The following is a 13,733-nucleotide window of genomic DNA, read 5'->3' as shown; positions in this document are numbered from 1 at the left end:
ATTTCTCCAAATTGGAATTTATATTTCAAACTATAAAGGAATTTATGAATAATCAATAGAATTTAATGATATTTATATAAAAGTAGAGAAAATATTGTTGCCAAGGACAGTGTAAAATGCTTACATTTAAGTTCATACAAGTTATGTTAGTTTAAAAACTTAATTTAATTATTCTCAAAACATATAGGCATATATTCTGGAAGTTTTATTCTTATTTATAATTTCACCAATAAAGATGAACAAAAGATAACAATGACTATTATTCTTCAAATGGCTGCAACTTAGATGCATTTTACCAAAATGTGCAAAGAATTCCTGTCCTCCATTAGCTTTGGTAGATTCTCAATTCCATGTGGTGTATCTCTGCTAATAATATCAATGGAGTTGAGTCATCTTTGTCCTCTATTAGAGTGTGGAAGTCTCCAAAATATAACATCTGATATGGTCTATTGTTCAGCATCATAGAAGTGGTCTGCAGAGGCTACCCTGCACGGAGAAATAATAGTAGAAATGGGCAAAATGCACCCACAAATCTCCTCTTTGAACTTGTGCACATGCCATGAGATGTTTTAAGCCCTCATAAGAAATATGGTGTATGTACCATCAAGACAATCTTGAAGCTCTTTCTTCATAGTTCAGGTTTCAGTTCCACAGAGAAGAATGGATATTGTTTACTAGTATATGTCTATAGTGAAGGCATGTGGCCTAGTGGTTAGGCTGTTGTACTCACAATCACCAGATTGTGGATTCAATTCCCAGACCGGGCAGCACATTGTGTTTTGAACATTACATAACAGGATTGTATTATGTATTACTATTAATGAGTTAACAAGGGTACTCAACATGCTACAAATAGCAACCAAATCTCCCTCAAATTACACACTACAAGCTTAAAGAAGGAAGGATACATTGTGTAATGTAGTCCTAAATATGTTGTCTGCAAAGAATGGTCCTGGTCGGAATGTTTTTGCTCAATCAGAATTAACCTGAAAACAAACAACTGAAATGTATTCCATATCACATCACAGTCTAATACTGACCACCACTTCAGACTATACTTACCATTTTATTAGTGTTCTGTAAAATGTAATAAAACACAGATGGACACCATGCAGGGCTGCTGAAGCTGCTACCATTTCTTATGAGCATCATAATGATTTCAAAGTTTGGTTCCATTGCACGTACAGATACCATGAAGGGGCTGATGCCTTCGTTGTCGGCAGCATCAATTTTTGCACCATAACTGGGATGGAAAAAAAGGAAAGAAGGTCAGAGATTAAAAGATTAATAGAACAACAGAGGCGGCGAGCTGGCAGAAACGTTAGCGCGCCGGGCGAAATGCTTAGCGGTATTTCGTCTGCCATTACGTTCTGAGTTCAAATTCTGCCAAGGTTGACGTTGCCTTTCATCCTTTCGGGGTCGATAAATAAAGTACCAGTTACGCACTGGAGTCGATGTCATCGACTTAATCCCTTTGTCTGTCCTTGTTTGTCCCCTCTATGTTCAGCCCCTTGTGGACAATAAAGAAATGAGAACAACAGATAAAGAGAATCAAAAGGCAATCTGTTTAATAACACAAGAATTATTGGATTTGAAATATTTTTGTGCTTTGTTAATTATTAAATCAAAAAGTCCATTGTGTGTGTGTGTGTTTGTGTGTGTGTGTGTGTGTGTGTGCACACACAAGCATTACTGTCTCCATGTCTTGACATCATGTGATAGTTATAAACAAGGATCATCAAGCAAGTAGTGTCCTTTGTTTCCAATATTCTGTGAAAACATGTCTGGCCATGGGGAAATATTATCTTGCTTGGAAACAGATGACAGGAAGGACACCCAGGTATGGAAAATCTGCCTCAACAAATTCTATCCAACCTATGTAACCATGGAAAATGGCATGTAAAAAAATGATGATGATGATAATGATGATGGTGATAATTCTATATATATATATATATATATATATATATATATATATATACACACACACACACACACACACACACACACACACACATATATATATCATCATCATTTAACAACCTTTTTTCATTCTGGCATAGATTGGACAACTCAATATGAAGTAATGAATCAGAGGCCTGTGCCAACTCCAATGTCTATGTCTACTTTAACATAGTTTCTACAGTTGGATGCCCTCCCTAACACCAACCACTTCACAGAGTGTATACTGGATGCTTTTGTTTGTGGCACCAGCACTGGGACGGTCATCAAGTACTCACAAAACAAGACTCCTCAAATGAGTAGAGTGTAGAATTGAGGGATATGAAAGTATTACAGAGACACAGAAGCGGGTGTCTTACTGAAGACATGAATACATAGCATCCCCATAATCCACACACATCCTTCACCCTCTTATCATTCACCTGTCTGTCATCCATGTCCCTATCACCCATGTTCTTATTATTCAAGTTTCTAGTGACTATGCTTTCATTGCTCATCTCTCAATCATTCTCTCCTATATCTAGAAAAATGCCTGTTTACCATACATTGCTTCCAGTGTAACTAGAGATGTCACAGGATGCCACCCACTCTTAAACACTCCTACTCTACTTCTCTATCTTTATTATTCTAGTTCTCTTACCCAATATTTAAAGGGTTTCTTTCAATGGTTTAATCTTTGTTAATTTCCTCCATACCTTCTTTTATCATTTGTTGTTGACCCTAGTTGAACAAACTTATGAGTAAAGGTTTTTTAGCCATGACTACTTGATCTTTTTTATTTTTCTAGATATAGCATACCACAGATTACATTATCCAATGTGCCCCACATATTTTAAAGGAAGGTATTGAGTGATTTATGGGACAACTGGCTGCAATTTCTAGCAGGTCCAGCAACCACATAAAGTAAGCATTGTAGGAGCTAAAAGCAAAATTTTTATATTTTCCTGTTATATGCTGTCAAAATAATATGGAGACATTGTGAGTGAGATATGTCAACTGGATCAGCCAACAAAAGTTAAAAATAGAAATATAATCAAGGTAACTAATCTATTCTAGTTATAACTCATTTCAACAGTACTGATATGTTAACCAATCTGAGTGAGTAAACTACACAGATAGACGGATATAGAGCTGTATGAATGATTAAGGGTAAAGTTCAGATCTAACTTGAATGGTACACAATACATATTGTGATCAATATTAAGATGGAGTGTTCACTAACAGGTTTGCTTGTTTTATACATGCATTATATGTGGAATTTCCACAGTTATTTTAAAAACTATAAGATTATTGAAAGTTTATAGAGAACCATGTGGTTACATGATTTTTTTAAAAATAGCATTTAATATAATATAAATGTCCTGTCTATGGTAGATTATGTCATTGATTTTACTCCGTAGTTTATCATCACTTGTTATGAAAAATATAAATGTAGTGTGTATAACAGCTTATGTCTTTGATTTCATTCCATAGTTATAATGTTACATACACAGAAGGTAGAAGAATAGTATTAGGTGACAGAAATGTAACAGTCATTCTTTAGAAATTGAAATTTAGGAAGATAATTTCAAGAAGATGGCTATTACTTTCAACTAAGGCACATGTTAAATCATCCAGGGATTTTTAAAAATATGAACTTCAGTCCAATATAAAAAAAAAAAAAAAGTAAATTTTTTGTTGTCACCTCCTAAGCAATACAAAAACTGTGAACCGATGCTTTTATAAGCTAATATTTTTACCAACATCCTTGATACAATAAACTGCAATGGTTCTCTCTGGGTAGATGGATGGATGGCTCTCAGTTGTTTGACTGAAGGTTCATTTGTTCAATCAACTAAATTATCTGCTTAGATGTTACATACTGCAGAACATCTTAGTCATACTACCATTCTACACTGACAGAAACCGTCATTTGCTATGGGCTAAGGTCATCATAAACAAGATTAGAGGAACAAGCACATCAAAATCTTCAATACGATGCAGTGGCATAATGCTATCAGGAAAGAAACCTTGAGCCAGCTTGAAGAAACCAATCTATCGATCCAGAAAAATGAAGAGCAATTCTGCATAGACAAATAACCAAACATAATCCTTGAGAAATTCTTGAAAGAATTCATACTAGAAGGATTACAATTAGTACTTGAAAACAACTGATTCTTTTTTGATAAGCAAAATTATCTTCAAATATGAAGAAAAACAATGGGCACAATAGTCACACTGCCTCTTATAATATTAATGATAAGATGTTTAGAAGATGAAAAATCCAGTCTGAGATTATTTTAGAGTGTTTCAAATCTTGTTTAAAAGAAAAATGGAAAAGACTTCTGGATAACTGCTTTATATTTTAGAACAGTGAAGGCGCAATGGCCCAGTGGTTAGGGCAGCAGACTCGCGGTCATAGGATTGCGGTTTCGATTCCCAGACCAGGAGTTGTGAGTGTTTATTGAGCGAAAACACCTAAAGCTCCACGAGGCTCCGGCAGGGGATGGTGGTGAACCCTGCTGTACTCTTTCACCACAACTTTCTCTCACTCTTACTTCCTGTTTCTGTTGTGCCTGTAATTCAAAGGGTCAGCCTTGTGACACTGTGTCACGCTGAATATCCCCGAGAACTATGTTAAGGGTACATGTGTCTGTGGAGTGCTCAGCCACTTGCACGTTAATTTCACAAGCAGGCTGTTCCGTTGATCGGATCAACTGGAACCCTCGACGTCGTAAGCGACGGAGTGCCAACAACAACAACAACAACATTTTAGAATAGAATTGAGGTAGACTACAAAATTCCATAAATTAATCAATAACATTCATGAATCAATCCAATTCACAATAGAAATAAATGAAAGGGAATTTCCATTTCTGAACATTTTAGTAATTTAGTAAAATGAGACAATTATAATCAATCGCTACTGCAAAGACATGGACAAGCACCAACAGCTAAAGTCTAGATCCTGCCACCCATTCTGCACTAAAACAATATCCCATTTAACATGGCAAGACATGTAAGAATAGTATTTATAGACTCAACTAGAAAAAAAAAAAGAAAGAAAGAGAGAGAGAACTAAAAAAAAATTCAGGAACCAAAATAACTGAAAAAATATAAAACACCATAACCAAAATAAAACAAATCCTAACCCTTGGCTTATGAAGAAACTCTCACAAGGAGGAGGTCACAGAAATTTTACAATTGTAGTCACCCACAACTTCATAAATCACAACAGCCAAAAAATACTTTCCAATACAAACCTAAGGGAAACTGCAAGCCTTAAAAGACTCTTAACAAAGATGAAATTCACATCAGAAGAGGAATGTTTCATGCAATGAACATCTAGATCTTTGTTCAATTAAAAATATTCTCTTCTCATGGAAAAAAGGAACAATTATTAAGGACAAAAGAAGACTATTTTTTAAAGATCTACAATCTGAAATTAAACCAGAAATAATAACCACTACCAAACGTAGTTCCTACTATACAGATAACAACCTAGAAGTTTTTACTTTATACTAAATGTGTTTGAAAAGCTGAAGACAGCAAAGGCACTCACACATAAACTCCACTCACTCAAATCTATGTTAATATGCTGTTTTTCAAGATCTCTTTTTGTTATAAATGATTAATAATTTTTGATTAAAAAGAATTCATATATATATATATATATATATATATATATATATATAGTTGAAATTTACAGAAGAAAAAAAAGACAAATACAGGTGTATGAACAACAAGCAGGTGTATTAGTTTGACACTCTGGAAAGTGAGAAAGTCTTTTACATTTCGAGCCTACGCTCTTCAACAGAAAGGAATAAGAGGAAATAAACAGAGAGAGAATAAGAAAAAATGTAGATTTAGCAATCAAGCATATATATGTGTGTGTGTGTATATATATATATATATATATATATATATATATATATATATATACTCATCATCTTGTTTTAACATTCAGGTTCCCATGCTCACATGGGTTGGCCTGAAGATTTTCTACACCCAGATGCCCTTCTGTCACTAACCCTGACCTATTTCCAAGTAAAGTGATATTTTTCCTGTGACCAACATGCGTCAGAACACTGAGAATGAAGGACACCACTTGCATGACAGTGACACTCGCTTACAAAGACAATGTAATGTACCACACACATACATACATACACACACATGCACACACACACACATGATAGGCTTCTTTCAGTCTCCATTTACCAAATCCACTCATGGCTTTGGTCAGCCCAAGGCTAAAGTAGAAGACACTTACCCAAAGTGCCATGTGGTGGAACTGAACCTAAAACCATGTGGCTGTGAAGCAAACGTCTTACAACAAAACCATATATATATATATATATATATATATATATATATATATATATATATATATATCATCATCATCATTTAACGTCCGCTTTCCATGCTAGCATGGGTTGGACGATTTGACTGGGGACTGGCGAAGCGGATGGCTCCACCAGGCTCCAATCTGATCTGGCAGAGTTTCTACAGCTGGATGCCCTTCCTAACGCCAACCACTCCGAGAGTGTAGTAGGTGCTTTTTATGTGCCACCGGCATGAAGGCCAGTCAGGCGGTACCGGCAACGGCCATGCTTGAATGGTGTTTTTTATGTGCCACTTGCACAGGAGTCAGCCAATGTTTTGTTCACATGCTTTGCTCAAAAGATAAAATGATCACCTAAGTTGCATTAGCTCTTTTTGAATTCTGAAGAAGTCCTACCATAATATTGTAAGAATGTGGCAACTTCCTTGGCTTTAAACGATACGCTTGGTGATTTCCATTAACTAGATGGTTTGACAGAAACATATATGTAGGTTCTTCTTATGTTTTTCTTTATTTTTTTTTGAGCTTTCAATTTCCAATCAATTTATTTATTTATTTGTAATGTTTTTTTTTTTCAAAAGAATGTCATCTTTCTACAACATGCAAAAAATCAGTAATTACATCCATTTATTCTTCAATTTCTCCTCTTTGTTTTTCCTTCAATATATAATGTATATATACAAATATATATATCTATAGATATATACAGACAAGTGTATGCATGTCTCTGTATTTCACTCTCTCCCTGGTAACTTTAGCAATTCAGCAAAATGAGACCAGCAGAATAAGTACTTGACTTAAAATACTGGGCTTGATTTGATTAACTAAACCCTTTAAGGTGATACCTCAGCTAGGCTACACAATCCAGTGACTAAAACAAGTCAAAAATATATAAATAAATAAAACAATAAAATAATATGAAAGAAGTTACTTACTCAAGCAGTAATTCTACTGTTTTTACACATTTCACACTGCATGCTGTCCACAAAGCTGTCCGCTTATCTTTATCAGTCACATTAACATTAGCACCACCTTCCAGGAGTCGGTGAACTCCCTGAATAAAGTTCATCCGTGCAGCATACACCAAAAGAGGTTGAGTATTTTTCTCGGAGAAATAAGGCGTTGAGTCCAAATTCAAAAGCTTTCCACATCTTTCATGAAAGTCCATTAATGCATGGAAAACAGAGAACTGACGTTTGTACATGGCCCAAGCAAGAAGGCATGACATTTTTACACTCTGATTGATGTCGTGGCTAAATCTTTTTGAATATAGCATTTCCTCTAGAGTTTCTTTGTCTCCACAACAAACAGCTTGGGATAACTGTTTAAAGGTCACAGTTGTGTCTTCACTGTTGGTATAGCCAAATTTGTGAGGGTTGTTGATGTTTGCTTTTGCCCTGCATAGCTGTTGCTCAGTAGCAAATCGGCAATATTTGATCTGGCTATGACTAACAGGTAACTTCTGTTTGTGCGGGCAGTTACGGGAATAAAGGATTTCCTTTGGGTAGATTTGAAGGCAACGAAAGCATTGGTGAGTGGATGGTTGAATGGGTTGTGGTGAAACCAAGAAATAATCCATTGTTTGCATAGCTGGAAAAAAAAAAAAAAGTAATAATCATAATAAAAAAATTTCAAGACAGTTACAATACCAGTGATCATAAGAATGATCAAGAAGGGAACTGAAAATTATCTGAGGATGATTCCTGGCTAACCATCCATGCAGGAAGTGCAAAAGGTTGTCTTAACTGGTACATCACACGTATTGAGAAGAGTATTGTTGCTGTGAATTTTCTTTCCTTTTTCCCTTTTATTTGTTTTTATTTTTCTTGTTTTTTCTTCTTTCCGGTCTTTCTTCCTCGTTTTTTTTTCTATTACATGACTTTGTAAATAAACAATCTGGTTTGTTTATTTTGATGGCCTATCAATCTATACAGTGAGTTTCTTTACCCTAGGTGCTCGGAAGACACTTGGAAAGAAATGGAAACAAAATTGAAAGAAGAAGATAATGATAATGATAATAATAAATAACCTGGCAATGAAAAATGAAGGTGAAGATAGTGCCAATTATTGTTGGTTCCTTGGGGATAGTATCAGAAGGCATCAAGAGGAATATAAAGGAAATCGGGATAGAGTGCCCAGTAGAACTATTACAAAAGGTTTGCCTCCTTGGCATGGCCAGAATAAGCAGGAAAGCATTACATAGTTAAAAAGAACAGATAGTATGGTACCATAGGCTGCAGGTAGCAAGCCTGCTATGCATGCAAGACTCTAGGAGTTACAACAAAACCTGAAATAAGAATAAACAACAACAGCAAGAAGAAGAAGAAAAAAATGAACTAGATATCACATCCTTGAAAGAGTTGTGCTATGCGGTTACTGCAGCCTTCACAGATGTGTAGCTTAAAACTGAGTTGCAAATCCTCATAAAAGACCTGTGTGGCAAGAAAAAGAATCAAGAAACAAATCAATGCTTGCAGATCTGATATAGAAACACTGAAAAACTTAAGCAATAATCCTAATATAAAATCACCCAAGAAGAGGAAGATAATGTGAAAATATGAATCAAAGTGAGAACAATTTTCTGAAGTAATGGAGAAGATAAAACAAAAAGTGCTGGACAAAGCTGTGCACACATGTTACTTTGAAAGACAATCCTGTTTTTTTTAAGGATAACAGCATGTTTAAAAATGATTCAAAGAAGTTCTATAGGCAGATTGGAAAGATCACCATCAAAATAGAAGTTTCTTCAGAACATGAAATACTCGAGGTCCGGAGTAAGGTTTGGATAGATGAAAAGGAGCATAACTGTGATACCCCATGGATTATACAAGAAGAAATATAGGAAAAGTTTAGTGCAGAAGATATACTTACACAGAAAAAGTTCAGTAAATGGAAGTCACTTGGTATAGATAAGATCCCAAACTATTAGCCTAATATGTTGATAAACTCACACAAAAAGCTAACTTGTTATTACAATGTAATTATGAAGGAACCACAAATGAACCCCCAAAAAACCCTAAAAATTACCGATCCATAACAATGTATGAGATCCTTACATTTGTTATAATGAAATACATGTATACTTCCCTCATGAACAATATTTCCCCTAATGAAGAGAAAAACTGTAAATCTGGGGCTTATGGATATAAGGATCAACTGTTAATAAACAACTGCAGGCACTCCTACACACAATCAAACAATTTAGTGATGACATCGAAATGGAATTTGGGCTGCACAAATGCACCAAAGCTACATTTGCCAAGGTAAAAACCATCAAACATGCATAAACACTCTAGATAGAGATACCAAGATAAAAGAATTAGATCCTGAGAGGAGTTATAAGTATCTAGGGGTATGTGAAGGAGAGGGGATTAAGCACTCACTAATGAAAGAAAAAATAAGGAAAGAGTGCAATCAGAGAATAAGAGCTATTCAGAAAACCAAGTTAAATGTCTGGAACAAAACTAAGGACATAAACATGTTAGCCATGACTGTAATCACACACAGCTTCACTGCTATAAACTGGTCCATTTCTGAAATCAACAAAGTTGATGTCAAAATCTGAAAGCTGATGACAAGGTTTCATATGCATCACCCAAAAGCAGATACAGTTTATACCTTCCAAGAAAAGAAGGCAAATAGGGGTTAATACAATCTCATTAAAAATTGCAACCATGGGATTTTCTGCCTACCTGCAAAGAAATGGATATTAAAGCTGGTTCTGAAACAGGTAGATAAGAAAGCTGGTTCTGAAACAGGAAGAGACAAAAAATGCAGAAATATAACTTTGAGAAATGCATCTAGATGAACCAGTACCTGAAGAAAATGTGCTTCCAATTGACAAGGTAAAAACAAAAAAAAAAAAAAACATAGCCAAACAAACCAGCCTTTAATATACTAAGTGATAGAAGCCAAAAAAAAAAAACAAACAAACAAACACTGTATGGCAAATACCCGAGTAGAGTCAGGGACCCTGATGGAGATCAAACCCTTACTCATCGGTGACAGACATGCTCTGTTCTCAAACCAGAAACTGAGAGGTATATCATTTCTTTCCAACTAGGAATTACCAGAGTAATGTCCTTAAACATGAAATCAGCCTATCATGCCACATATGTGGAGAGCATCAAGAGACAATCAACCACATAATCTCTGGATGCAGCTAATTGTTACCAACAGAACAGTTGCAAAGACATGACATGGCTAGTCAATATGCTACACAAAGATAATTGGTGGGAACACAAGCCACTACATGTGCAAAGATTACCATCCTTTAGAATTTCAGTGTTTAAATTGATCAGGAAATACAGGCTAACCAAGTAGATATTATTGTGAAAAATCAGATTGAAAAGACTGGCCGTTTGAATCATACTACAGCTTCAGCTAACAAAAACACATCTCTGAAAACGTTTGAGAAACTGAGCAAATATAAGGACCTGGAGATTGAAATTAGAAGAATGTGGTATCACAAAGCAATAACACTACCTGTTATTATTGGGGCACTTGGAATGATATTAAGAGGAGCAAATAAATATGTAGATCAAATCTCTGTAAAATGCAAAGGATCATACATATATATTCTGCATAGATTCATTTCCATGTGAATGCAATCTTAATCATTCTGTTTTGTTTTTCTCCTAGAGATATCAGTGCTTTTAATTGCAGAGCCCCTCACTTGTTAGCATCTTAAGATACAAAACCTTGTTGTCCCTCGACATCTCTCATTGTGATTTTTTTGCAACTCATATAGCAAAGCCAAAGCATATAATAATAATAATAATAATAATAATAATAATAATAATAATTAATAATAATCATGATTTCAAATTTTGTCACAAGGGCAGCAGTTTTGGGTGAGGGGATGTGTTGATTACATCAACTCCAGTGTTCGACTGGAAATTATTTTATCAACCCCAAAAGGGTGAAAGGCAAAGTCGACTTTGGCAGAATTTGAACTCAGAACAAAGTGACGAATAATAATAAATGCCCTGATGCAGTACCAGACAGTGGCTCTCCTGGCTTTCGATTTTAACTGATTGGTTGTGTTATTACGTAATGTTTTGTCTTGGTATAAAAGATGGGCTACAGCAAATATTCTGCTCAATGCTACAGATTTGCGTGTCAGTTTCTTAGCCTTAACTAGTTGAGCATGTCCCTTAGTGGCTGATGATATGTGCATCTCTGATCATGAGCAGAAGTAGTGGGGAGCATCATAGCCATGTGCTGAGAGGAATTCTTTGGGGTTTGAATTATTCACCTCTGGAAACATGGGTATTTCATTCATCATCCTTAAACAAACCTCATTCATGATTTTTTTAGTGGGATGGGATACTTGACTTGAAGAAATTTCTAACTGGGCCCCACCTGTGAGGTCATGTGCTGTTTATCTTGATATGAGATCGCCATGTCACGCACATAAGGTTGTGATGGATGTGCCTGGTGTGCCCTTATCAAACAGGTAGTCATGATGGATGTACTGGGCTTTGTATATTTTACCCGTGTTACTTCAATGGCATGTGCTGCTCTTTCACTCAATAAGGAGGAGGACAAGAATAAGAACAGCAGTTTCTGATTTAGGCACAAGGCCAGCAAATTTAATTGAAGGAATTAGTTAAATTGACCCCAGTATTTTATTAACCACAAAATGATTAAAGTGAGATTTGAACTCAGAATCCTGCCAAAATGCAGTTCTTGTGCCTAAATTACAAGCAAGCATGCAAACAAATAAACACAGGTGGCGCCCAGTTAGCTGGCAGAGACGTTAGCACGCCGGACGAAATGCTTAGCAGTATTTCGTCTGCTGTTACATTCTGAGTTGAAATTCCGCCGAGGTCGACTTTGCCTTTCATCCTTTCGGGGTTGATAAATTAAGTACCAGTTACGCACTGGGGTCGATGTAATTGATTTAATCTGTTTGTCTGTCCTTGTTTGTCCCCTCTGTGTGTAGCCCGTTGTGGGCAATAAAGAAATAAGAAATCATACGTGTTATGGGAAAGGTATAGTCAGTTATATTGACCCTATAAATTTATATTGAATAAATGTAACAAATGCAAAGTTTGAAGGAAATAACCATTTTCCATACTTTCTAGGGATAAGCAAATAAGAAATAACAGTTGTTACCCAAGGACAAAAATTGTATTACAGTGTTATGTGGAAACCAAAACCACAAAGCTGCAAAGTCACATGGCATCAGCTCAGTTCCATGCTATGCACCATAGGTGTCATCTAGTACAGCCTCAGGCTGACCAGTGTCTTGAGTGAATTGGTAGATGAAAATGTAAGAAACCTTCACTGCATGTGCATGTATGTGGCCAAGTGTATGCATGTGCTTGTGTCAACCCCTAGTCTTGATATTTATGCACTGGGTGTAAAAACAAAGCCAATATTCATATAAACAGTGTCATTTGTTAATAGAAAATATGTCCAACCATTGATCTGTTTGTTGTTCAAAGGACTAGGGAAATACCATCTTACTTGAAAACAGGTGAGGATTGGTGACAGAAATAGTATCTGACCATAGAAAATCTGCCTCAATAAATGTTGTCTGACTTATACAATTATGAAACAGTGGATGTTAAAAACAATGATGTTGGGGGATGATGATGATAATAATGAGGGGGAGGAGGAGAAGGAAAATGAAGAGGGAAGGTAGGGAGGGGAGGAGGGGAATGAAGAGGAAAAGGCAGAAAAGGAGGTGCAGAAGTGGAGTGGGAGAGGAAGAGGGAGAAAAGGAGGAGGATGAAGAAGTAGAAGATGAAGAGGAAGACATGGAGGCAGGAGAGAAGGACTGCCTAACAGTTATATAGTTTTGGAAAAGATCTTTATGAGTAATTTAGTCTTCGAGGTCAACTTTGCCTTTCATTCTTTCAAGTTCAATAAAGTAAGTACCAGTTGAGTACTGGGTCGATATAATCGACTAACCCCTGCCCCAAATTTCAGGACTTGTGCCTATACTAGAAAGGATTTATGTAAATTTAGATCTCCACTTCAGTTCAGAAACCAGTATATACAAACTGTTATTAGGAAGACACTTAAAAATTTGAAGTACATACCTATCACTTAAAGCCACCTGCGAGCAACTATAAATATTTTCATTAAAAAAATAGAACAAGTTTATCCAGTATTTCATTTGATAGGTCTTCCTTTGAACAAAGAGACTCCCTAAGTATAATGAAGCATTCAAGTACAATGGTTTTAAAGATAAAATTACATAAATGAATATAATATTAAATGTCAGACAGAGAAAAATAGATCATGTACAATTATTTGGCTTAATGTTCCATTTAGTATCAAAGTGAATATAAATATTGTTAAATATTTCTTTACTTTATTAAACAGATATTTACCATAACACACTAATGTCAAATTAAGTTTCATTGGTACACATAAATTTGCTACAAGAATAGCAAATGTTAATAGTAAAAATCTTAAACAGCTACCAATATTC

At 35.6% G+C, this 13,733-nt stretch overlaps 1 protein-coding gene across 2 annotated transcripts in view; it reads right to left on the bottom strand.

Annotated features, from left to right (window-relative positions):
* LOC106872091 (uncharacterized) overlaps nucleotides 1-13,733 on the bottom strand; it is a 30,512-nt gene that overhangs the window by 812 nt on the left and 15,967 nt on the right. For both annotated transcript variants that reach the window (XM_014918950.3, XM_014918951.3), the window contains exons 2-3: nucleotides 7,222-7,876; nucleotides 1,063-1,243 (exon numbers count right to left, since the gene is read on the bottom strand). In XM_014918950.3, the coding sequence (XP_014774436.1) occupies nucleotides 1,063-1,243; nucleotides 7,222-7,874 (834 nt within the window). In that variant the 5' untranslated portion in view covers nucleotides 7,875-7,876. The remainder of the gene's footprint in view (nucleotides 1-1,062; nucleotides 1,244-7,221; nucleotides 7,877-13,733) is intronic.

The sequence above is a fragment of the Octopus bimaculoides genome, chromosome 3 (assembly GCF_046866305.1).
Source record: "Octopus bimaculoides isolate indiv1 chromosome 3, ASM4686630v1, whole genome shotgun sequence".
Classification (NCBI taxonomy): domain Eukaryota; kingdom Metazoa; phylum Mollusca; class Cephalopoda; order Octopoda; family Octopodidae; genus Octopus; species Octopus bimaculoides.
Note: the sequence above shows the minus strand (reverse complement) of the source record. Positions and strands in the feature narration are given on the sequence as shown.